Source organism: Lutra lutra, chromosome 5, assembly GCF_902655055.1.
Source record: "Lutra lutra chromosome 5, mLutLut1.2, whole genome shotgun sequence".
Lineage (NCBI taxonomy): Eukaryota > Metazoa > Chordata > Mammalia > Carnivora > Mustelidae > Lutra > Lutra lutra.
Window position 1 is genome coordinate 119,025,180 of NC_062282.1, and position 26,561 is coordinate 119,051,740.

The following is a 26,561-nucleotide window of genomic DNA, read 5'->3' on the forward strand; positions in this document are numbered from 1 at the left end:
GAAAGCAAAGGTTTAAAACCATTTCAATGGTTTTGTTGTTTCTTTAACTATGCTATCTTTTAAAAATCCTTTCAAAATTAAGTAGAAACATAATGGCTGTAAACATATTATTAATCAAGCTTTGTCAAAAATTTATGTAAAACTCCTTAGTGGTTTTAGTTATTGTTATTTGCTTAGCGGAATCTGTATTATTAGGTCAGGAACCACTTTTTCTTCATTTGCCACCATGTGTACGCCCCTAATAACATACCCCCATTAAAGTTACTTCACAAAAAGTAGCTAGTATTATGAAGTTGAGATAATCGCCATTAATATTTTCAAACCTAAACAAGGTACATTACATTAAATAGACTTCTCAGTCCTGGTGTTGCCTGACAGATATGTGATGTGCCAGTGGTTATATTATATTCCTCCTCCCATGCATGCACCTCCTGCAGAGACAGCAGACTACAGAAGGTGACCCTTACTGAGACCATCTTGTCTCTCTGACAAAGCTCCTTTTTAACTTCTTACTTACTGGTTACTTCCTGTGATGGAGAAAAACTTTAGCTCAGCTTGTGATAATTTCACAGGCCCTGAGGACCCTGACCCTAATAGCCTCAAGGTCAGAAGTCAAGTCTTGTTCTGAAACATCTGTGTGCTTTATATTAAAGTGGAACAAAAGTAGAGAAATATCCACCAGTGTGTGACAAGAAGGACAGGCAAAATAGGACTGACACACTGGTCATCTGTTACTCTGTCATCTTAAGTTCATTTTAAAAACTGTCCAATATTCACTTAAATTCCAAATTTGAGGCACAAAAGGCATTTATGAACTGTCTTAGAGTAAAAAAAAAAAGGGGGGGGATTTATGTTTTATAGTAATCTGGAATTTGGGTAGTCCTGCAGGCTTTCAGACACATTTTAAGTTACTCTACAAAGCCAATGAAATTTCAAGTTTTAAGTAATTTATGGCTTACAAAGAAAATGTAAGGTACATATATATGTTATGTGTGTGTGTGTGTGTGTGTGTGTGTGTGTATAGATCTATTATCTGTAGGGGCTAAAAGAACTGAAAGACAACATTCACAACTAGTATGTTAAAGAGCTATCTTAAAATATCTATTATATATTAAAATAAATAAATGCAGCAGAATTAAAAGTACTTGAGAATAATTTCTAAAAAGTGAAATCCATTTAATAAAAGATTTACTTATTTATCGATCTTAAGAGTATATAAGCATTTGTGAAGTTAGGTCAGCTAAGATATTCCCAGGTGTCATGACCAGTTTTATATCTAAATCATGTGGGTGAGCAAGAAGGTATGGGGAGGTTGAAAAGGCCATGAAAATATATTTAATTTCCACAACAAAGAGAAATGCACACCAAAGGTTTCAAACAGAAGTTAGACAACAATGCTGGTCCTGTTTTTAATGTCCATGTTAGGCTATTTGGATTTAAAATTGCCAAATGCACTTTTATCAAATTTATCACTTTATTATAGCACTGTTACTTCCCTGTAACAGAAGGTTTATGGACATGGAGGCATAAATTCTTCATCAGTGCATTTTTTGTATTGATTATATCCCATTAGCCACTCATACTGGCACAAGGTGTGTGGCACTTATAACGCTGCATATGATATAGACAAAATTTTTAAATCTTGATAATTTTTTTCTATAATGTACACAACCTTAACTCCAAGAATCAGGTTACTTTGAAATGCAAAGATTTTTACGGCCAAACAATGAATTCCACTTAGCAGATTAATGGAAACCTTCTAATGGTTTAAATACAAATTATATGAACTCTGATCAAGTATCAAGTACTAACTTGTGGAGATAAAAGTTAAACAAAAGAGTCTCCAATATTCAAAAGATCTCTTGAAATTTTAAACAGTTTACAAATAACACATGCTTCAATAGTTGTACATATAACACAGGAAACATAAGTATCATCAAGTCTATGAAAATGCTCTACACTCTAGAAATTAAGAAGTAATATGCAAATAAGGAATAGGCAAAAAGCTTTCTGGTTAGCACTGAAATGCTCTGCCACAATAAAATAAATAAATACACTCTTCCAAATATTATAAAACTATTTACTCACAATATTTTGATATTTTGTTTTTACCTTTCTTAAAGTAATTTAAGTAATGATATCAATTAAAAGTGAGTGGGGAGGACAAGCCTGTAAAGAGTTTGGGTATTAAAACAGAGTTACATGTGCACTTACCAGTTCAACGAAAGCAAGTCCTCCATAGCTATGAGCAACAAAAAACACATTCTCAGCTGCAGACTGAGCTATAAAATGGTCCCACACATAGATTGCATGTTCTTCAGGAGAACCATTTTCCTAGAAAGAAAACAACTATCATGTATTATGCACTATCTAATTATTATCATAGTAATCAAAAATTAAATTATATATAGCTTAAGAAATAAGATGGTTATAGACCATTGAAAATAATATCAATACAAAAGAACTACATCTGAAAATTCAAATTAGAGAATAAATTAAAGTATTCAAGTATTAGTAAATTACTGCTAAGCTTAATTGCTACCATGATCTTCAGAAACAAAATATTCAAAATAACCATATTTTGAGGGGAAATTGCATTCTGGTACATCTAAGATATTAAAATATATATGTATATACTTAGGAATTGCAAAGCAGTAAGTTACAGTGGTCTTATGATAGAAGGTATAACACTAAAAAATTCAGCTACATTTCTACATTTAAATCTGAAAATATTTCTATTATAAGAAATATACATTTAAATTACTTGATTTATAAAATTTTAAGTATCTCTATAAGCTAAAAGTAAGCAGAAAATGATTAACAAATATTTTAAGTATCTCTATAAGCTGAATATAAGCAGAAAATGACTAACAAATATTCTCTATTTAAAGTATTTAAAAATAGACGTTTTTGTAAAAGTATTTTCCATACACATTTTATTTGTAGAACTGGGAGAAATCTAAACATATAAACCCGGGGGCTTCCATATTTCCCCTAGCCTGCTAAACCCTAATAAATGTATGCCTCTTGCTTTAATTCTAATGATTTTATAATAATTTCATTTTGTTATATTTATTTCAATAGTTGACACATGTTGTGGTTAAAGCTAAAACCTGGATAATGTGGCGGGGGTGAAGCCCCAAAGAACAAACTGATAAAAACTAAAGATCATGAAAACATTTTATACGAGTATATCTTTGAATCTTTAACACCAAAGACTAACTCCCTAAAAATGTCATGGTATTAGACAATGAAGACAATTTATTCACATTTTCCATCTTCGAAATGGTATAATATCCTATTAAGGTCCAAAACATGACTTCCCTTGCCGCCTAGAAGCTATTGTTCCCTCGTGTCTAGTTCTATCGCAAATTTTTCTTCAATGCTCCAAACCCATATATCTAAGTGCTTGATAGTCATTTACTTCTTGATGTCCCACAGATATTTCAACCTCAACCAGTTCAACACTGCACTAGAAATATCCTCTACAAACCTAAGTCACCACCTTTGCTCCCCACTTCCAGGCAATATCTGGGCGTCTTTTATTGTTCTCTTGCTCATATAATACATATAATCATCATTAATCAATCATTAAAATCTCACTGATTTTGTCCCCAGCTGTATCCTAAATCCGACCACTTCTCTCTGTTCTCATTCCCTCTGGCTTAGCTCAAACCATTATCATTTCACAAGTGAATGACTACAATGGTTCCCAGCCCATTTTTACTGCCTTTAGGATTGCCCATGTAAATGTCCTAATTCTGTAGCAGGAAAGAACTTCTAAGAATGCAAATATGAACATGCTGCCAAGTTACTCACTTCTTATTAGATGCTTCAAAGCGGAATCATTGCCCTCAAGATTGAGTTCAAACTTAATAAGACATTTAAGACCTTTCATAATCTGGCTTCAACCTTTAACTGCATCTCTTACTGCTCTGCAATATAAGGTGATCCAAAAGAACTTTTCCCTTAGCAGCAGATCACAGAGAACACTCTCTGTGTTCTAACTGCAGGGAACAACTTCCAGTAACCTAATTGTGCCAAACTTTCTTTTCTCTGTGCTATTTCCTTTGTTTAGAAAGTGAGTCCTGTGCTCTGCCCTCACTTCGCCCTGCATAATTCCTACTTCTTCTTCAAACTCAAACAAGACATCGACTTCTGTCAAAAGTCTTCCCTATCACCCCCAAGGCTGGGTAATGTCCTACAACATCTTGTGCATGCTCCCATTATAATGAATAATTTGTATTGTAATTGCTTGTTAGATTATCAAAGTCTTGAGGCCAAGAGTTCTGCCTTGTTCATTAAATCATTAAATTAGTGTAATAAGTAAATGATGAAAATACAACATTTATCTTCAGGATGACTGCTTACAACCTTGTAGTCATATACTAAAATACAAATATTTTATTTTTTTTTTTTTATTTTTTTTTTTTTATTTTTTTAAAGATTTTATTTATTTATTTGACAGAGAGAGATCACAAGTAGACGGAGAGGAAGGCAGAGAGAGAGAGAGGGAAGCAGGCTTCTTGCTGAGCAGAGAGCCCGATGTGGGACTCGATCCCAGGACCCTGAGATCATGACCTGAGCCGAAGGCAGCGGCTTAACCCACTGAGCCACCCAGGCGCCCTAAAATACAAATATTTTAAAGAAACCAATAACATACATATGAAATTACCCACAGTTAAAGTATATAAAATAAATAAAAGAAGGATAATTGGAAAGAAATCCATGTAGGGTATTTTTGGCTTTAATAATTTAGCTTCCATTAGTTTAAAAAGTAGGAAATGGTTATCAGCATAGTGGTTAACTCTAAGGATGAGAGACAGAGTTATGAACAGGAAATAGACTTCTACTGGCTGGCAGTGTTGCATTTCTTGACTGGAGTAGTAGTTACACAGATGTATTCTTTAAAGTTACAGTCAAACCGACTAATACAAACTTAGCACTTTTATGTACATGTATGTAGAGAGACCACAGAATTTACTATACAAACTTTTAAGAGTGAAGAAAGGTACTATTAGTTATTGTATGAGAAGAACAAGTCTAAACTGGGATTAGCCAGAGAAAATGCACACATCTGGTCACCCTAATTGTATCTTACAAAGAAAGAAATGTAAAAATAAAACAGGAAGACAGATAACACAAGTTCCACCTGCTGACAGTAGGCAGAACTAACTAGCTTACATAACTTGATGTATCTAAACATCTTTCTTTATATGGAGAGAATAAAAACATAGAGGAGATTACTCTGTTCCCATTAGGCTTTGTGCTAGTAGTAAAGATGTAAGGATGATGAAAAGTAAGCCATGATTCTGGCCTTTAATGTGTTTGTAATTTTATAAGAATGTTAACACTTAAAGTTATAAGGCAGACTGTCTCGACAACCAGTCCAATGGACTTATAATAAATCCATACTATCTGACCTCAGTGAGGTCCTCTCTGCTTTCCTCTCATAGTTACCAATTCTTCCTTGACACTGTTGAGACCCAATCTGTCCCATCCTTTCCACTCCCAGATCACTTTGGGTCCTCCTACAAGATGTCTAACTACTCTCATTTCTGGTAGATTTTTCCCTTTACTGTGTTGCCAGATCTATCTTTTGGAAGCCTGGCCCCGATCAACCACTCTCCAGCCCAAAAAGCCATTTACTGAACTGGTCCCCAATGTGTACAAAATAACTGGAACTCTTAGCCAACGTCTTCTCTAAATCTACCTTTCAAGCCTTCCTTCTCACTATTTCCAGGAACCTTATTCATACTTCAGGAAGATCTGGGTTACACATTAATACAGATGGTTACCAACTTACAATGGTTTGACGTAATGATTTTTTTTTTGACTTTACGATGGTACGAAAAAATACGTATTCAGTAGAAACTATACTCCAAATTTTGAATTTTCTATCTTTTTCTCAGCTAGCAATCTGTAGTACAATACTCTGTCATGATGCTGGGTAGCGGCAGTGAGCCACAGCTCTGTTGGCCACACAATCACTAGGGTAAATAACCAATACACTCAACAACCATTCTTTATCTATACAACCTTCCTGTTTTTCACTTTCAGTACAGTATTCAAAAAATTACACTTTACTATAAAATATAAAACATATACATACATTTATAAAATTATAAAAAAGCTTTGTATTACATGATTTTGCCCAACTCTTAAGTTAACGTAAGTATCCTGACCATGTTTAAAGTGGACAAGGCTAAGCTATGATGTTCCGTAGCTTAGGTGCATTAAATCCATTTTTGATTTACGACATTTTCAACTTACAGTAGGGTTTACTGAGATATAACTCAACTGTATGTCTCAGAAGAACTTAGTCTGAAAATCCTAGACAAAGCTCTACCATGAAATTCAGTCTGGGATCTCATGGTGCAGCTCAGATTAGGCAAAACTTAAAAACAGAGAACACATCCAAGGTAGTAAGCAGTTCAGTAATTCATAAATGAAGTGATAAAGACTATAAATACTACTCAGGGTGACAGCAGAGTGAATGGAAAAGAAAGGACAGAATGAGTCATTATAAAGGAAGAATCAGCAAAACTCTGTGACTCATAGGATATGAGGGAAATTGCCAATGAGGCCCAAAGGACCCATCTGTGAGTAACGGAGAGCTAAGAACCAACAGTTCTTTCCACCATTCACAAATAAGACTACTGTTTTCAGAGATTAGTATCATAGCTGAGTCTTTCCCTCAACATCTATGGAGTGAATACCTGTTAAGAGTGGCCTGCCAGCAGTAAGAAAAAGAAAGCTCAAGTATCCATGTGCCCCAAGTGTTTAAAAATTTTCAGCCTGATTTTAAGGTTATCATATTACTCTCTAGCTTTAGATTTTAAAACCAACTGTTCTAAGAACTGAGATGCAACTGAAAAAAATGCCTACAATACCCAGTTAAGAGGGACCATCTATGGTCACGACTAAATAATTACACAAGACTATTCTGAACCACACCTGCCATCTATCGACCCCAGGGAAGGACCAGCCATTCCTTTTTAGTGGGAGCCTTGTAGCAGCTCCTGTAGCAGACCAGACAGCCTTCCAAGAGTTACTGTCTTTGGACCATGGAATATTAGTTTGGTAGGGAGTCAGACTCACCTTAGGCAGATGCAAGAGTTATCCTGCCTTAGAAGTCTTATATCACACAGAAACTAATAACCTCTTCCAAGCATAGGCTTCCAGGATCCCTGCCTGTAAGGGACATGCCCAATTACAAGAGTTATTAGCCTCAGGGAAGATCAAAGCTTTGGTATTTATAATCCATTATAATTTCCTCTAATTCAGAAGCAGTTTATCAATCAGGGGTCGTTTTCTACCATAGGCAATGTTCCCTAGCAACTGTGCACTTACTGTAGATGCTACAGTATGCTTCCAAGAATCCCCTTAGTTATACAGTACTTATTTCCAGAGTTGTTGCAAGTGTTAGCAGCTGATAGCTTTAGATGAGGCATACTCTAGGAACTGCTCTCAGCCAAAGAAAGTTATCTAGCTTGAAGTTACAATCCCATCTCTGAGGCAACTTATACCCCATGATGGGTCAAAATGACATGGATCTTATGTAAAGGCTTTAGCTCTTGCCTCAAGGCAAGACATCTCTGAAAAGCCATCTCAGATCCAGAGATCCACATGGAGTTAGATGAGGCCTTTGTTGCTACTGTACTGCAATTCAACCTCTTCTGCCAAATTCTATTTTTTAAACTCCCCTACAGGTGCTGATTCCAAGAGAACTCCCCAACAAACTTCCTGCATGCACCTTCAGAATCTATTTCCTGGGAAAACCAATTTAAGATACCACCTTACCAGGCTTCCAGGGATACAGAGCTAGAAAGTTAACTAAAGATCAAATTCTCATGTAGAAGGGGAGAAGATTTTGCTAACTTTTGACCCACAATATCTTACAAGAAATATAGAGAAAATATACATCTATTTACATATATTATTAACCTGCTTATGTTTAAAACTACTGAAAAATAATGTTGGCTCAAGTTTACCTGTCACTTCTACTATTAGCCAGTTAGCTTAAACTGAATCCCGTACAATTTCCCTGGTTCTTCTCTATCCTGCTATTTCTTTAATCTGCCATGTCTACTTCTCCCTTCCTTCTAGAATATAAACAATTAGAAGGTAGATTCTCTTTTGGATAAAAAGTATAATATTACACTGTATACTAACCAACTTGAATTTAAATAAAAACTTAAAGATATTATTTTAAAAAAACAGGTGATAAAGTAGATAAATCTTGGCTATAAAAGAGTTGCCATTCAAATGTGACTACTTCCCAAAGCTTTCAAAAAATTATAGCTTTCTACAATTCACTTTTTAAGAGAGCCAGATCCCACCATTTTAAGATAAAACAAATTCTGCCAAATATTTGCTGCCCCCTACAACAGTTAAGCACAATAGTGGTAGCACAGGAAGTAATAAATTTAGAGTGGTTTTTACCATATAGTTCTTACATACTGTATTACTAAAATCCAACTTTTATGAATGAGATGACAGTGTTCTTAGGTAAATTTGTGTCATTTCCAACTTGCAGCCCACACTATGTCCACAATCATTACACATTTACAAGCCATAATCCAGAGATGTGTATTACCAGCACTGTATTTGGAAACCAAACACATTTCAATAAGACTACTTGATATGCTTCAATTACAGAAATGCAAGCATACTAAATCTTCTCCATAGGTTTTTCCATGAATTTCACACCAGAGGTCATTTTGTATTGATTAACTTCAAGTTGGATGAATTTAGAATATATAAATACACAAAGCAAATGAAAAGAAAAGCAGCTAATCTGTTAATTAGAGTATGCTGGTGGCAGAATGCATAGGATATTTACACTGTGGAACTGGGCTGTACTCAGAGTACAGGTTGGATTTCCTCATGTACTCTTGCCATCATTAATTGTTAAATGCCAAACAGAAGTGATGCACTAACCAAAGCCTTATCACGTATGCCAGATTCTACTACCTAGGCACTGCAAGGTCTGCATTTATGATGGACTACCTGAGCTGATAACACATGGAATTATCTAAACAACATTTGCATATTTGTGTAATTATTTTCTAAGGTTAATTAGCTCCTGTAAAGCATTTCGCCCTTTGAGACTACTTACAGTGACAGGTTCACATATTTTCTGAACCATTGCCAAATTTGACAGATTTTTTTTCTTCAGCTAACCTGTTGCTACAAAGTTATAAAATGAATGCTCCTAAAATACTTTAAACTCATAACAGATTTTAGGAAAAGTAAAATGAAAGCTTAATGAATTTGAAAGTTTGTTTCTTCATTGATTTATTTTTTGAAGATTTTATTTATTTGACAGAGAGAGACACAGAGAGAGATGGAACACAAGCAGGGGGAGTGGGAGAGCAGGGAGCCTGACATGGGCTTGATCCTAGGACCCTAGGATCATGACCTGAGCCAAAGGCACATGCTTAACAAGTGAGCCACCCATGTGCCCCAAATTTGAAAGTTTTTTAAGTGTCCAATTTTAAAGTCAAAATGTCAAGATTTTTTAAAAATTTCATATAAACCTTTCTGTGATTATGTTGGTAAGCATATCTACTAAGAAAATTATGAATACTAAAATCTAGCATTCTGGGTGTTAAACTAGCACATAACCTATGTCACTACTTTCAGTTGAGTCACAGACGTCACACATACATACACTCCCACCACCACCCACAATCCTCAGCTCTTTCACTGATTTGCTACTTATACTGAAAACATCAACCAGACGAAGAACGCTAATAGAAAATCTAAACTTTTTTTTACAGCAAAATTTACAAATCAAAGGGTGTTCTTTTACAAAGCTAAGACTTTCATTAGGTAAAATGTAATCTCACCAAAATCTAAATGGAGGCAGAAAACTCACATCAAATGGATTTCTGAGGATGCAAAAATGTACATTACCATCTTGTACCCAACTAACCCACAGGTACAAGATGAAAGAAAATTTGTATATTTAAAAACTGGCCAATTTGGTACCTTCTAGAAGAAATGAGACACAAACACCATCTGAGACTAGAAAGATACACACAAGGAAATTATATACTTTAGCTTTAGCTTTTAGATGATTCTGCTAACTCCTCTGTACATAAACAAACTGTAAATCGTACATTAGTACAGAACATTTATAAGAAAAGCTATGTATAAAATATATTTTATGTTATGTGAGATGTATTTTAATTTCAATCCATTTAAATAATTAGGATTAAAAATTTATCTTCATTTGGCATATTTTAAATGTGTGATCTTTAAAAAATAGTGTATGCATTTATGTTTAACAGTGATTAAAGGACTAGGGGTATACATGAATGAATAAAAACAAATGCTATAGCATACATATAATAAAAACATCTTCAAAAATAAAACACCATTATTTTGTTTCTAAATACTAAATTGATCCATATGAAGCTACCAATATTAGAGGCATTTTAACCTTAAAAAGTGGCAATTTCATAAGATTCAAACTTAAACATAATGAAAACAGACAAAAGAATCTATAAGCTAGAGACATCTTACAGCCATCAACTTTTGCCTTGATACTTTTGGTGTCAAGATATTACTGACAGTTATCAATCTTAAAAGGCAGATTCAAGACTATGTTACTTGTCAATATGGCTACATTAATAAATTATAAATGGCTATGAACAGAATGAAGATAACTAACAAAAGATCAGTATTCAGAACTGTATAAAACATATTTGAATTTCACATATCTCAAGCTTACCATGTCCAAAGGTAAAATCTGAATTGGTTTCTTGACTCCTCATCACCCGTGTTCTTTCAGTCTTTCTCATCTTGCTAAGTGCTCCTCCACCCACCCAGTTGTTCAAGCCAAAACTCTGGAAGTCATTCTTGATGTTTTTCCCTTCTCCTAGATCTCCTATTTATCCAATTCAATTTATCCTCCAAAGTGTTCCTAGAATCCATAAACTTCTCCTAATTTCCATTCTTACTATCTCAGCCCAAGTAATCACCATATTTTGCACAGGACAAAACCACTTAAACTGGCTATATGCTCTCCCTCATTTAATGTTTATAATGATATTATGAATAGATACTCCAAATATCCAAGTTTCCAGAGAGTAATTAATTTGCCCAATGTCATACAACTTGCCAGATTGCCAGTTAACCTGTCTGGTTCTAGCATCTGAACTCTTATGCTATATTATCTTACCACCTATCCTTTTAAATCATACTGGGCTGACATAAACCTTATTTTGTTGTTTTTAAAAATCTGGTTCAATATGAAGCTTAAACAATAATTACCTAACAAGAAGTTAGTAAAAAATAGATAAGCAAACAATTACGGTCCATTATTTATGGAAATGGTGCCAAATGCTTTGTGACTGGGCCGTAATTGCCATAAAATGGGGGTAACCTGAAATGGGAGGCAGCCAGAGCTGGTAGGATACTTAGATTCCAAAACTATGCTATTAATGCTTCTATTCACTCTAATAAATTTAGGCTTTCTTCTTTTAGTGCAATCTACAGTGCAATCATAGTAATGCTTCCATGACCTCTATTAAGACAGGCGCAGATCTAAATACTTTATAAATGGTAACTCATTTAATCCGGACAACAATCCTATGAAATAGGTACTATTATTATCTCCATAATTAGATGAAAGGCAAAGAATAATTAATAAACTAACTCAAGAAAACTGCTAGTATATGGCAGAGCAAGAATTCAAACCTACATAGTCTGACACCCATATATGTAATATCAGTCACTGTGTACTGTATTGCTGAAATACATTTAATATCCTTCCCTCTATGTAGACATAACCAAAGTCACCGCTTTGCAGCAATGAACCAAATGGCCAAGGGCTTTTAAGAAAAAGGGACGAGAGTGTTGCTTATATAGGTAACACATACAGGTTCATATGAAAAAAGAAATGAAAAAGCTTGTTTTCTGAAAGTTAAACATATTCTTCTTTTTTGAATAGCTTCTGCCACCTTATGAGAGAGAAACTGAACTTAGCTTAAGAACTATTATTAATTTTCTGCCATCTATTCATCTACAACAAAGAAAAAGGCTAAGTGAAAGAAGCTAGACAAAAAAGACTACATATTATATGAATCGACTGATAGGAAATTCTAGAAAAGCCAAAACTATAGTGTTAAAATGTACCTTAGCAGTTGGTAGGGTCAAAAGCTGGAGAAGAGAGGAAACTGACTGCCAAAAGACACAAAAGAAAGGTTTTGGGGATTATGGAAATTATTTTCTACCATGACAGTAGTGATAGTTACCCAATGACATACATTTATCAACCACATCTAACTGTATATTTAAAATTGGTACAATTTACAGTATCTAAATTATATCTAGTAAAGTTGGCCAAAAAAAAGGGTAAATATTTTTCCTAAACAGAGTTCATGAAACCTATTGTAAATAAAGTTTTATTATAACACAACCATGTCCACTTGTTTATGTATGATCTATGGCTGCTTTTGCCTTACAACAGTGGAGTTCAGGAGTTGTGACAAAGTCCACATAGCCTGAAAGTTTAAATTAGTTAAACTCTCCAGCTTTTAAAGAAAGTTTGTCAACCCTTGCTCTAAATACTTATGATCTCAGTTCCAGCTTAGAACAGCAAATTAAACATCGATAACTGTCAGCACTATCTCTCTAAACCCACAAAAACTATAGTAAGTTTTTTTTTTTTTTTTTTTTTACAAAGACATAAATCCACAAGGCCTAGGAGGAAAAGGCAGGGGAGAAAACACTATGACATTTTGGAAGATGGAGAGCAGATAGAAGAATGGTAACCAATTCAGCAGATCTAAGAAAGTCAAATCCCAAACTGGCATGAGGGAAGCTGAGTATCAATTCCATTTATGCTGCGAAATTCTTCAAAGCACAGGGACAGGATTCTAGGAACCTCAGGACTGACTGAAGGAAAGTAGGATATATGTGCTAAAATGAGGCTTCCTGAAGTAGTTGTTTTCCCATCTTCCATTCCACACAATTTAGTAAATATCTTTACACATCCTGAACAGGAGAGATTTTGAAATGGGTTTATCATTAACATATGTAAATTGAATGTAGAATGCGGTGATGTGCTTTCTTTCTCTTCCCCAACTTTCTTTTTTTTTTTTTTTAAGATTTTATTTATTTATTTGACAGACAGAGATCACAGGTAGGCAGAGAGGCAGGCAGAGAGAGGAAGGGAAGCAGGCTCCCTGCTGAGCAGAGAGCCTGACGACGCGGGGCTCCATCCCAGGACCCCGGGATCATGACCTGAGCCGAGGCTTAAAGCAGAGGCTTTAACCCGCTGAGCCACCCAGGCGCCCCTCTTCCCCAACTTTCATCCCTTCTAGACTTCCAGACTGTATGCAGTCAGATTCTCAGTCTTTAGGCAGAAGACCAGGGGACTCTTTGAGAAATCAAACCAGGCTGACTACCCTAAAAGTTCTAAAGACACAAATGAAGAGAGAAAGGCAAATACGTGATCTCACTTACATGTGAAATCTAAAATAGTGATCTCACTTATATGTGAAATCTAAAATAACAACAAACCCTCCCAAAATTCAACTCACAGAAAAAGAGAATTAACTGATGGTTGCCAGGGGTTGGGGGTGGGGGAAATGTGTGAAGGTGGTCAGAGGGTACAGACTTCCAGTTATAAGATGAATAAGTTCTGGGCATGTAATAAACAGTATGATCACGACAGTTAACAATACTATATAGTATGTTTGAAAATTGCTAAAAGGGTAGGTTTTAAAAGTTTTCCCCATCAAAAACAAACAAACAAACAAAACGTGTAACTAAGTGAGCTGATGAATGTGCTAACTTTGTTGTGGTTATCATTTTGCAATGTATACGTACATAAAATCACTATGTTGCATACCTTAAACTTACACAATTGTTATATTTTAATTACATCTCAATAAAGCTAGAAAAAATTCCAACACACCCAGAGAGAGAGAGAGAGACAAATTGGGGGGGGGGGGTGGGCATGGTGGAAAAATTCTCAGCAACCAGACTATTCAGACTGCCTACAGTGAAGCTTGAATGTCATAAGCCCCATCCTTATGCTTACAGGTTTCAATTAGCTTTTTAATGCCCACTAATAAACAAGAACAGCCTGCCAAATAGCATTAGACATATGAACAAAGTCTACAATACAAAATATTCAGACCAGAATAAATAGAAAAAACCAATTTGGAAGAAACTGAAACTTTGATGAAAGAAGAAAATTTCAGAAACACTACCATTATCTTTAGAGAGATCAGAGAAGATAGTACATGCATAAAACAAGAACAAGTGCATTATTAAAAAGAAATATTCAAAGAATAAAGAGTTTTTACAAATTAGAAGCAAAACACAGGAAAAACCTGATAGAGGAATTAGGTGATTAATTAAGGAAATCTAGAAGCAAAAGATATAAAAAAGAAAAGTAGTAAGTCCAATGATAAAGTGTTAAGAGAATAATTGTCCAAAACAGTTCTATAAAGAAAAAGATAAAACACAAGGGAAGAAATCAACAACAAAATATTTAAGAACATTTCCCAGAACACTAGCTGCTAGAATGAAAAGGCTGACAAAGTACTCAGTACTTTGGATGAATGGAGATCTATATAAAGGTATGTCACTGTGAAATTTAGAATCCAGGAATAAAGAGAAGATTCTGTAAGTGTCAAAAAAGAAAAATGAATTATTAGGATTCAGAACAATTCTAGAATTTTCAGTAACAAAAGAATCAAGAACATGATAAAAAAAGAAGTCTTCAAAATTCAAAAGGAAAATAATATCCAACTTACAATTCTATAGCCAGCCAAAATATCATCAAAGAGAAGAATAAGATAAAAACATTTTCAGACACATAAAAATGAAAAAAATTGTATCTCATTACTCTCTTCTAAAGAAACAACTGGAAGATATGCTCTTTTAAAGTAAGAAATAAACTAGAAAAAAAAATGAAGACATGAACTACAGGAAATAGAAGAAATAAGAAAGTGACAAAAGGAATCTTCAAAAAAATGCTGAAGGAAGATTCCAGGGTGATAGTGGGCAACCAGACTAGGTGATAGTAGTGCAACTTAAGAGACAGATATGTTGAGGACTGTCATCACCATGACCTCCACCACCACCGTGTCATCATCTTAAGATATAATGACCTAATGAGTCTGACTTAGATCTCTGTTTGTATTTGGCTTCTCCCAACCATACACACACTGAGGAGACTGTCTCACGTTCATGCTCTTTTGCTATTTCAGCTGAGGACACCAAATATAGTGCACAAAAAGCATTGTATTTTCACTAAATTAGGAGCTAGCAGTAGACCATGGGGAGCTGAGAAATAGGAAATACTATAGCAGCAGCTTCCTTCTAGACATTTTTCTGCTAATTTTCTCTGCTAAATGCTCCAACAATGGAAAGCCAAGTTTTTCAAGACTACATTCTTCCTTGGCTTTCCTATAAAAGGGCTATGGTAAATGTTGAGGGAAGCTGAGGTCAGGGCACAATCCAAACTATCTGTTCAGCTTATCTTCTACTAAGGGCTTTCATCTAGTATGAACAGTATTTTCCTGTCCTTAAACACCTACACCTGTGCTTATTGCTCAATATTTCAAGTTGATCACATTATTTATGAATACATATAGTAATGGCGGGAGTTTTACTGTGATGTACTGCCCAATACCCCAAACCCTACCCCCACAAAGTTGAAGAATTCATTATCCCATCTGCTTTGAGTGTTGATGGCTGACAACTCTTGCAGCCAAACCACTCACTCTTGCCACTGGTTTCAGGGGAAGAGAACCAACATGCCTAAGGTTATGCCTCCTTCTTGGAGGGCAACTTCTTCCAATGGCTGATTAGTGCTGGTTCCCTTGTCCCAATTTGGGAGAACTATCTTTGATCCCTGTGAGGGCCAACTATGATTCCTTCAATTCCCTACAGGTGTTCACGCTGAGAATAATCTCCAGTAAATCTCCTACTGGCTCATTAGATAATTATGCTCATCTCTCTATCAGTCTGCTTCTAAGGGAATCTGATCTATGATAGTTGGTTCCACTGAACAAATTGAAAAAGGCTGACTCTAAGGTAGAAATTGTGGAGCTGAATTTGCTGCCCACTGGTTAGCCGCAACAAGACCTCAATGCCTGTAGTAGGTGGAACACTGATAACCCTGGTATACAGTAGCAGTGCAACCATTCAAAACTTTCATCAATAATGAGCTGGAAGTATATACTGGTAGAAAGGAATACACCCGCAGGTACATGTATTGGCATTGAAAAGTATATCATTAATAAGGACTATAGAATTGGATGGCCATTTCCAAGGGTAACAGACACTTTGGGGTGGGGGTGGGGGTAAGTCAAAGGCTGAGAGTGAGCACAAGACAGTGAAAGCCAGAGAAAATCCTTAGCAGCATATGAAGAGACTCTCACCTTCCACAGTAGGAAGGCAAAAGAACCTAAGGTGTAGACCCAGTACTTTTGTATTGGAAGTAGAGCTCCAGAGAAAGCTGGACTCTTACATGTGCAATATGGGGATAGAGCCCTAATTCACAAGGAGTGGGACCTTGAGACATTGGAGTGGGAGCATCTGAATCTCTTAAATCCCAATTCCCCTGAACCTTCACGGGGCCTGCAGAAGTAGACCATGCTTTGGAGTTAAAAGCTAGTACATGCTTGAAGATGATGCAGAAGCCACTGCCTTTGCTAAACAACATGTGCTTCCTTTGACCTCTCCACTCTCACTTCTGCTTCTGACCCTAGCCCAATAACTAGGAAAAAGTCACAGTATACCCTAGCCAGGGAAGTGTTGGGCCTCCTAAGACAGAAAAGGGACAATACCATGAAGGAGTTGCAGGGCTTAATCAGTACTTACAGGCAGGAGCAAGGAAAGTGCATAGAAAGATGCTGGATAAAGGAGGACAGAGCATTCACTTGGATAAGGAGAGTTTATCAATATATACTTTCTCAGAATAGAGGATTTAACACATGTCTAAATTTTCTATTGCTGCACTAACACATTACCACAAACTTAATGGCTTAAAACAACACAAATTTATTATCTAATACTCCTGTATTGTATGTCAGAAGTCTGACAGGGGCTACAAACAAAGTGTCTTTTCTCAAGGTTGTTTTTTTTTTTTTTAAATTAAAAAAAAAAAAAGATTTATTTATTTATTTTAGTGGCGGTGGTGCAGAGGGAGAGGGAGAAACTCAAACAGACATCATGCTGAGCATGGAGCTGGATATGGGGCTTGGGCTCAAAACCCTGAGACTATGACCTGAGCTGAAACCAAGAGTTGGATACTTAACCTTCTGTGCCACCCAGGTGCGCCTCCTTTCTGAAGATTTTAAAAATCCATTTGTTTGCCTTTTCCAGTTTCTAGAGGCTACCCTCTTGGCTTGCAGTTCCTATCCTCCATCTTAGAGCAACAAGACCTCAATGCCTGTAGTAGGTGGCCTTGCATCTTTCTGACCATGCTTCCATAGTCACATCTCCTTCTTTGACTCTCATTTTTGCTTCCCTCTTCTACTTTTAAGAACTGTTATGGTAACATTGGGTTATGGTTAATCCAGGATAATCTCCCCATTTTAAGGTCCTTAATGTTAATCACACCTGCAAAAAAATTTTTTGCCATGTAAAATAACACAGTCACAGATTCCACGGATTAGAATGTGGCTATCTCTGGAGACCATTATTGCCTACCACAACATCCTAGCATGAATCCTGAGAGATGGGGATAATTCCTTGGTAGGCTCACTCTTAGAAGCTTGCAGAAAGTAATAACCTATACTAAGTGAAGACCTTGTGTTACATTATTACTCACCACTGAGTGTCCATCACCAAAGAGGCAATAAGCAATCAAGAAGACAAAAACGCTCAGCCAGTTTACTCTGTCAGACAATGACACTGGCTAACTCAGAGCTGGCACAATCAGTGCTTGAATGGAGAAGCCAGAGTGGCAAGGGTAGATGTGATGCATAGGCTCACAAGCATGCATGCATTTCACTCACCAAGGCTGATTTAGCTACTACCATCTAATTAATAATTCAGCAGAGTGAGAGGCAAAAGAAATACTTTGGAGTCAGTAAGTGTGTGTGTGTGTGTGTGTGTGTGTGTGTGTGTGTGTGTGTTGGGGAAGAGGGTAAGGTTAGAAGACTATTTGAAAACCGTAAAGGTAATGAACCTTATGGCAGCACACTGACGACATGTCAAGAATTCCAGACAGTTTAGTCTAGAATGTTCTCTAAACAAAATGGAATAGTCAGAACCTAAGTATGATTCATAGGATCTATATCTCAATCTAAAGCTATAATTGTGATATAGCAAAAACTCATGTCAACCTGTGTCATCAAGAAAAGGTTAAATTATTTTCAGTATGCTCTATTTAGGAAAGTAAGGCATTACATATACAGCACCTTTTATAGAAATTTAGGGGATGACAGAGGGGAAGTAATTAGGGAAGCAGCGATTTTCTGGGGTTCCTGAAGACCTTTTGTGTAGCCAGGACAATTACTGTAAGGCATCAGTAGATCAAATATAAATGCTTAATATGTGATATCCCTGCTTTATAAGACATGGTAATCGGATGATCTGTCTGTGATTATACTATGAAAAATGAAATGAGTAAACTGTTTTCAAAGAATTAATAATTTAAGAACTATGCAAAGATTATTATTTGCAATTGCTGGAGATAATATATTTATATACCTAAACACATGTGTGTGCTTTCCCCCTCCCCCTCACACTACAGGACTTCAGTTCTTACCCAGACAGTGTTGTTTAACCAGCTTTACGTCTTTGAGGGGTTACTTACCTTCTTGGATGCTCAGAATCTCAGTTGTACATGAGAGATAAACCTGGGAGACCTTGAAAATTATACCTCTTTCTAATAAAATAGAGCAAAAACTTTGGGTACAAAGAGAATCTGGGTTCCTATCTCATCGGGTTATAGGATAGGGAGGTTGAACAGATGCATGCTGGCAAGCAGCATATAATAAACATTATAGGCTTCTTATATACTATAAGAATGTGACTAAGTTATTTATATACCTGAAATAATGATTTACATTGTTATAAATGAATTTCTTAAAACACCTTGAAAATATACTAATAAAAACCATATTAGTTCAAACATATTATAATAACTTCAGTGTGATATAAAAGCTAATTCATTCAAACAAATTTGGATATTCTAAATTTGTGGAAAAATGTGAACTGAAGTAGTATTTTAGTCTTTTAATTTAACTTAACTTTAATTCTGGTATAGTTAACATACAATGTTGCATTAGTTTCAGATGTACAACATAGTGATTCAGTAATTCCATACATTATTTAGCGCTCACCAAGATGAGTGTACTCTTAATTTCCAACACTTATTTCACCCAACTCTCCACCTCCCTCCCTCCTGGAAACCATATTTGTTCTGTACAGAAGAGTTTGTTGTTTGGTTGGTCTCTCTCTTTCCCCTTTGTGTTGTTTCTTAATTTCCACAGGAGTGAAATCAAATGGTATTTGTCTTGCTCTGACTGGCTTATTTCACTATCCATTCATCTATCGATGGACATGGGCTGCTTCCATACTTTGGCTGCTGTAAATGATGCTGCAAAAAACATAGAGGTGCACACATCCCTTTGAATTATTGTTTTCATGTTCTTTAAGTAGATACCCAGTAGTGAGATTACTGGATTGTAGGTGGTTCTATTTTTAATTTTTTGAGAAACCTCCATAATGTCTTTCACAGTAGCTGTAACAGTCTGCATTCCCACCAAGACTGCACAAGGATTGCTTTTTCTCCACATCCTCATCAACACTTGTTGTTTCTTATGCTTTTTGATTTTAGTTTTTTCCTACAGGTGTCAGGTGATACCTCATTGCAGTTTTCATTTGCATTTTCCTGAAGATGAGCACCTTTTCATGTGTCTGTTCACCTTCTGTATGTCTTCTTTGCAGAAATGTCTGTTCATGTCTTTTGCTGTTTTTTAAATTGGATTATTTATTTTTTGGGTGTTGAGTTGTATAAATTCTTTATATATTTTAGATATGAACCCTTTATAGGATATGTAATTTACAGTATCTTCTCTCATTCAGTAGGTTGTATTTTAGTTTGTTGGTTCCCTTGCTGTGCAGAAGCTTTTATTTTTATTTTTTAAAAATTGTATTTTATTTATTTGACAGAGAGAGACACAGCCAGAGAGGAAACACAAGTAGGGGAATGGGAGAGGGAGACGTAGGCTTCCCGATGAGCAGGGAGTCTGAAGTGAGGCTCCATCCCAGGACCCTGGGATCATGACCTGAGCTGAAGCCAGATGCTTAACAACTGAGTGACCCAGGTGCCCCACAAAAGTTTTTAATTTTTATATAATCCCAACAGTTTATTTTTGCTTTTGTTTCCCTTGCCTCAGGAGACATATCTAGAAAAATACTGCTATAGCCCATGTCAGAGAAATTACTTCCTGTGCTCTCTTCTAGGATTTTCATAGTTTCAGGTCTCACATTAAGGTCTTTAATCATTTTGAGTTTATTTTTGTGTGGGGTGAAAGAAAGTGGTCCAGTTTCATTCTTTTGCATGTAGCTGTCCACTATTCCCAATAACATTTGTTGAAGAGACAGTCTTTCCCATTACATATTATTGCCTCCTCTGTCAAAAATTAATTGGCCATATAATTTTGGGTTTATTTCTGGGCCTTCTATTCTGTTCCACTGATCTATGTATCTATTTATGTGCCAGTACCATACTGTTTTGATTACTACAGCTTTGCAAAAGAATTGTGATATCTCCAGTTGGTTTTTCTGGAATTGTAATACCTCCAGTTTTATTTTTCTTTCTCAAGGTTGCTTTGATCTTTGTGGTTCCACAGAAATTTTCAGATTGTTTCTTCTAATTCTGTGAAAAACACTGTTGGCATTTTGATAGGAATTGCCTTAAATCTATAGATTGCTTTGGGTAATACAGACATTTTAACAATATTTGTTCTTCTAATCTATGAGCATGGAATGTCTTTCCATTTGTTTGTGTTGTCTTTAATTTCTTTCATAAATGTTTTAGAGTTTTCAGAGTACAGGTCTCTCACCTCTTTGGTTAAGTTTATTTTTAGGTATTCTATTATTTTTGGTGTAATTGTACATTGGATTTTCTTAATTTCTCTTTCTGTTGCTTTGTTATTTGGATATAGAAATACTATGGATTTATGCATATTGATATTGTATCCTGTGATTTTACTGAATTCATTTATCAGTTCTAGTAGTTTTTTGGTGGAGTCTTTAGGTTTTTTATACATAGTATCATGTCATCTGCAAATAGTGAAAGTTTTGTTTCTTCCTTATCAATTTGAATGCCTTTTATTTATTTTTCTTGCCTGATTGCTATGGCTAGGACTTCTAATACTATGTTGAAAAAAAGTGGTGGTGGACATCCTTTTCCTGTTAGTGATCTCAGGGGAAAAGCTCTCAGTTTTCCCCCACTGAGTATGATGTTAGCTATTAGGTTTTTCCTATTTATTATGTTGAAGTATGTTCCCTCTAAACCTACTATATTATTTCTTTTATCACAAATGGATGTTGTACTTTATGAAATGCTTTTTCTCAATCTATTGAAATGATTATAAGATTTTAATCCTTTCTCTTATTGATGTGATGTATCAGGACTGATTTACAAATACTGAACTGCCCTTACATTTCAGGAATAAACCCCACCTGATTGTGGTGAATGACTTTTTAAATCTACTGTCGCATCCAGTTTGCCAATATTTTGTTGAGAATTTTTGCATCTTTGTTCATTAGAGATATTGGCCTGTATTTTCTTCTTCTTCTTCTTCTTCTTTTTTTTTTTTTTGGTGGTGTCTTTATCTGGTTTTTGTATCAGGGTAATTCTGGCCTCAGAATTTTCCTCAGAGTTTTCCTTCCTCTTGCATTTTTTTGGAAAAGTTTGAGAAGAATAGGTACTAACTCTTTTTTAAATGTTTGGTAGAATTCTCTTGTGAAGCCACCTGGTGCTGGACTTTCATTCATTGGGAGTTTTTGATCACTGATTCAATTTCATTGCTGGTAATTTTCTGTTTCTTCCTGCTTCAGAGTTGGTAGGTTATACATTTTAAGGAACTTACTCATTTCTTTTAGGTTGTCCAATTTGCTGGCACAGAATTTTTCCCTAATATTCACTTATAATCCTTTGTATTTCTGTGGTGTTGGTTGCTATTTCTATTCTTTCATTTGTGCTTCTGTTTGAGTCCCTTCTCTTTTTTGTTTTTGATAAGTCTGGCTAGAGGTTATCAATTTTCTTGATCTTTTCAAAGACCCAGCTCCTGGTTTCACTGACCTGTTCTATTATTATTGTACTTTTCACTTCTATATCATTTATTTCTGACCTAATCGTTATTTGCTGCTTTTGGGTTTTGTTTGTTCCTCTCTTTCTGGCTCCTTTAGGTGTAAGGTTAGGTTATTTTCAGATTTTTCTTGCTTCTTGAGGCAGGCCTATATTGCTACAGATTTCCCTCTTAGAACCACTTTTGTTGCATCAAATATATTTTATACCATTGTATTTTCATTTTTCTCCATCTGATTTCTTTGTTGATTCATTTATTATTTAGTTGCATTTTACTTAACCTCCATGTATTGTGGTCTCTCCAAATTTTTTTTCTTGTGGTTGATTTCTAGTTCCATAGTGTTGTGGTCAGAAAAGATGTATGGTATAACTTCAGTCTTTTTGAATTTGTTGAAACTTATTTTGTGGCCTAATATGTGACCTATTCTGGAGAATGTTCCATGTGCACTGGAAAAGAATGTGTATTCTGCTGTTTTAGGATGGAATGTTCTGAATATATCTGTTAAATCTATCTGGTCTAGTGTGTCATTCATAATCACTGTTTCCTTACTGATTTTGTTTAGATGATCTGTCTATTGGTGTAAGTGGGTCCCCTACTATTATTGTATTACTATGTATTAGTTCTTTTATGTTTGTTATTAACTGTTTTAAGTATTCAGGTTCTCCCATGTTGGGTGCATAAATATTTACAAATGTTTTATTTTCTTCTTGGGAAGTCCCTTTATTATTATATAGTGTCCTTTGATTTTTGTTACACTCTTTGTTTTAAAGTCTATTTTATCCAATATAAATATCAGTAACATCCATTTACGTGAAAGATGTTTCTCCATCCCCTCATGTTCAGTTGCATGTATCCTTAAATCCAGAATGAGTCTCTTGTAGGCAGCATATAGATGGTTCTTCTTCTTCTTCTTTTTTTTAAATTTAATCCATTCCTTCACCCTATGTCTTTTGATTGGAGCATTTAGTTCATTTACTTCCGAAGTAATTCTTGCTAATTATGTATTTACAGCCATTTTGTTACTTATTTTGTGTTTTTTTGTAGTTCTCTGACCCTTTCTTCTCTTGCTCTCTTTCATGGTTTGCTGGCTTTCTTTAGTGATATACTTGGATTCACTTGGATATACTTGGAAATTTTATTTTTTGCATATCTATTACTGGCTTTTGATTTGTGGTTACAAGTTTGTATATACCATTTTCTCCATATAGCAGTTTATATTAAGTTGATGGTCACTTAAGTTTAAGACCATTCTTTACTCCTCTCCCTACTATGCTTTTCATACATGGTGTCATATTTACATCCTTTTATTTTGTGAGTCCCTGACAGATTTTTACAGATATACTTATTTTGCTATTTTTGTACTTCCCACTTACATTATTATTATTATTATTTTACTTTTATATGATCTTTTCTTCCCAAAGAGTCCTCTTTAACATTTCTTATAGAGCTGGTTTAGTAGTTATGAACTCCTCTAGCTTTTTTTTTTGCCTGGGAAAAAATCTTTCTCTCTCCTTGTATTCTGAATGATGGCCTTTCTCAACGGAGTACTCTTAGCTGTAATTTTTTTTCTTTTGGCACTTTAAACGTATCATGCTGCTCCCTTTTGGCCTGCAAAGTTTCTACTTAAAAATCCATTCATAGGGGCGCCTGGGTGGCTCAGTGCGTTAAGCCGCTGCCTTCGGCTCAGGTCATGATCTCAGGGTCCTGGGATCGAGTCCCGCATCAGGCTCTCTGCTCAGCAAGAAGCCTGCTTCCCTCTCTCTCTCTGCCTGCTCTCTGTCTACTTAATCTCTCTCTGTCAAATAAATAAATAAAATCTTAAAAAAAAATCCATTCATAGTCTTGGGGGGGGGGTTCCCTTGTATGTAATGGTCTTTTCTCTTGCTGCTTTAAAATTCTTCTCTTTATCAATACTTTTTGCCATTTTAACTACTATGTATCTTGGTGTGGAACTCCTTGGGTGATTTTGTTAGATGATTTCCATTCCTCCTGAATCTGGATATGTTTCCTTCCCCAGATTTGGATATTTTCAGCTATTATTTCTTCAAATAAATTTTCTGTCCCCTTTTCTCTTCTTCTGGGCTCCCTATCATGCTAATGTTATTACATTTGATGGTGTTACCGAGTCCCCTAAATCTATTCTCATTTCTAATTTTTTTCTCATTCTAATTTTCATTCTATTCTCATTCTAATTTTTTTCTCTTACCTGCTCAGCTTGATTACTTTCCATTACTCTGTCCTCCGGGTCACTAATACATTCCTCTGCCTCCTCCAGCCTGGTACTTATTCCATCTAGTGTGTTTTAAATTTTATTTATTGTGTTGTTCATCACTGATTGGTTCCTTTTTATGTCTTCTATCTCTTTGTTAAAGGTCTCACTGATGTTCTCAACTCTTTTCTCAAGTCCAGTGAGTATCATTATGATCATCACTTTAAATCCCCTATCACGATATTATTTATATCTGTTTCACTTGTTTTATATCTGTTTTTTCTTGTTTTGATATTGTCCTATTCTTTCATTTTAACAAGATGAGCCTTGGGCTTCTTCAGGATCTGCCACCACTAGCACTGGGACTGAGGCCCCACAAAGTACGCTGGCTGGGTGACGTGGTGTTGGCAACATTTGCTCTGGTTTTCTGAGGGAGAGGACCTGCAGTGCCAGGACTGAGGCAAGTGTGAATGGGAAGGGAGGATCTGCAGAAGTGCGAGGGGATGGGATCTAGTATAAGCAAGTTAGGCACTGTGCTGGTTTATGCTTGGCAGGGAAGAAAGATGGTGCCTTGTAGGTCCTTTGTTCCTGAAGAAATCCCTCCATGAAACTGGCTCCTCCAGGGTGTACTCTGAGTTGGGTAAGTAACTCTCCCTCCCAGGTGCTCCAGGTGTTTTCAAAGTGCTGTTTCTATGCTGTATTTCTAGAGGCTGTTTGTCATGCTGTCTCTTTACGGGTGGAGACTCAGTGGTTGCCCTCCACACCCTCCCAGAGCTGGGCCCTCTTATTTTTAAAATTCCAGCCTTTAAGTCCCTTTGGTTGCAATAACTCACAAAATTCGGCCCCTCTCATTTTCAGCACCAAATGGTATAGAGATTCATATTCTCTGTGTGGTCTCCCTAGTGTGACAGCCTGTATCTTGCCCTTCTCCTTGTTCATGCCCCACCCCTGCAGATGGCTGCAGTGCATTTAGTTCCCCACTGCCTCTTCACCCTACCTACCCTCTTGGATGTAGCCTCTTGTCTACCTTTAGTTGTGGATTTTGTTTTGCCAATCTTCAGGTCACTTTCTGATTTACACTGATGTGAGTTCCATCTACTTGTATCCATGCAATAAGGTTAGCTTAGGATTCTCTTAATCTGCCATCTTGGTCTCTCCCTTCAAAGTAGTATTTTAGCCTTTAAAAATTAGGACAAGATAGCAGTTCTAGAACTCATTTATTAGAAGCCTATTCTATCTTATGATTTTAAATCTAGGCATTAAATTTTGGTTATCAATTGATATCTTTTAACTATTGCTAATACAGATTTGAATTAGAGATAGTTTAACTTCAATGAGATAGATTTCCAGGAATAGAACATCTAGGTTGAAAGGTTTATGTATTTTTAATTTTTCAAAATGTATTTTTAATTTTAATAAATGTTACTAAATTGCTCTCACATTTCCATCATAATCATACTATGTGAGATCATCTTTCCTTTACACGCAGCCAACACACCTTCAGATTTTAAAAAATTAATTTTGTCAACTAATAGTTGTAAATACCAATACTTTAATCTGCATTTCCTTCTTAATGGAGATGTTAAGCAAGTATTTACTCTATAAAACTAGTGCTTAGCACAATATGGTTTTCCATGAAGTTTTATCTATTTGTAAAGAAGTATATTTACTGATATAACTTTAAAAAAATTTCAGCTTGTCCCAATTAATACAGAAGTTTTAACAAAAAGCAGGCATTTAGAATGTTCCTATACTAAGAAAAACATTTTATCTACTGCAAACCTAGATTTTTCACCATCTAAGCAATTAAACTGAAAAATTTAACATATTTTAGTAAAATAACAATTTTATCTTATTTTATGAGCTGATCTGGTTTTAAAACCAGAGCGTACTAAATGTTTATTTTATTGTTCATCATTAAACACAAACACAGAGGACAATTTTGCATGCTATTTTAATATTTTCTACATATAGCAAACATATCCTAATTTACTTAATAAGAAAAATAATAAAATAATCATATTTATTTTTATCTATTGAAAACACTA

At 35.5% G+C, this 26,561-nt stretch overlaps 1 protein-coding gene across 5 annotated transcripts in view; it reads right to left on the reverse strand.

Moving 5' to 3' along the window:
* FAM172A (family with sequence similarity 172 member A) overlaps nt 1-26,561 on the reverse strand; it is a 429,500-nt gene that overhangs the window by 190,452 nt on the left and 212,487 nt on the right. For all 5 annotated transcript variants that reach the window (XM_047731577.1, XM_047731576.1, XM_047731573.1 and 2 more), the window contains one exon: nt 2,215-2,334. In XM_047731577.1, the coding sequence (XP_047587533.1) occupies nt 2,215-2,334 (120 nt within the window). The remainder of the gene's footprint in view (nt 1-2,214; nt 2,335-26,561) is intronic.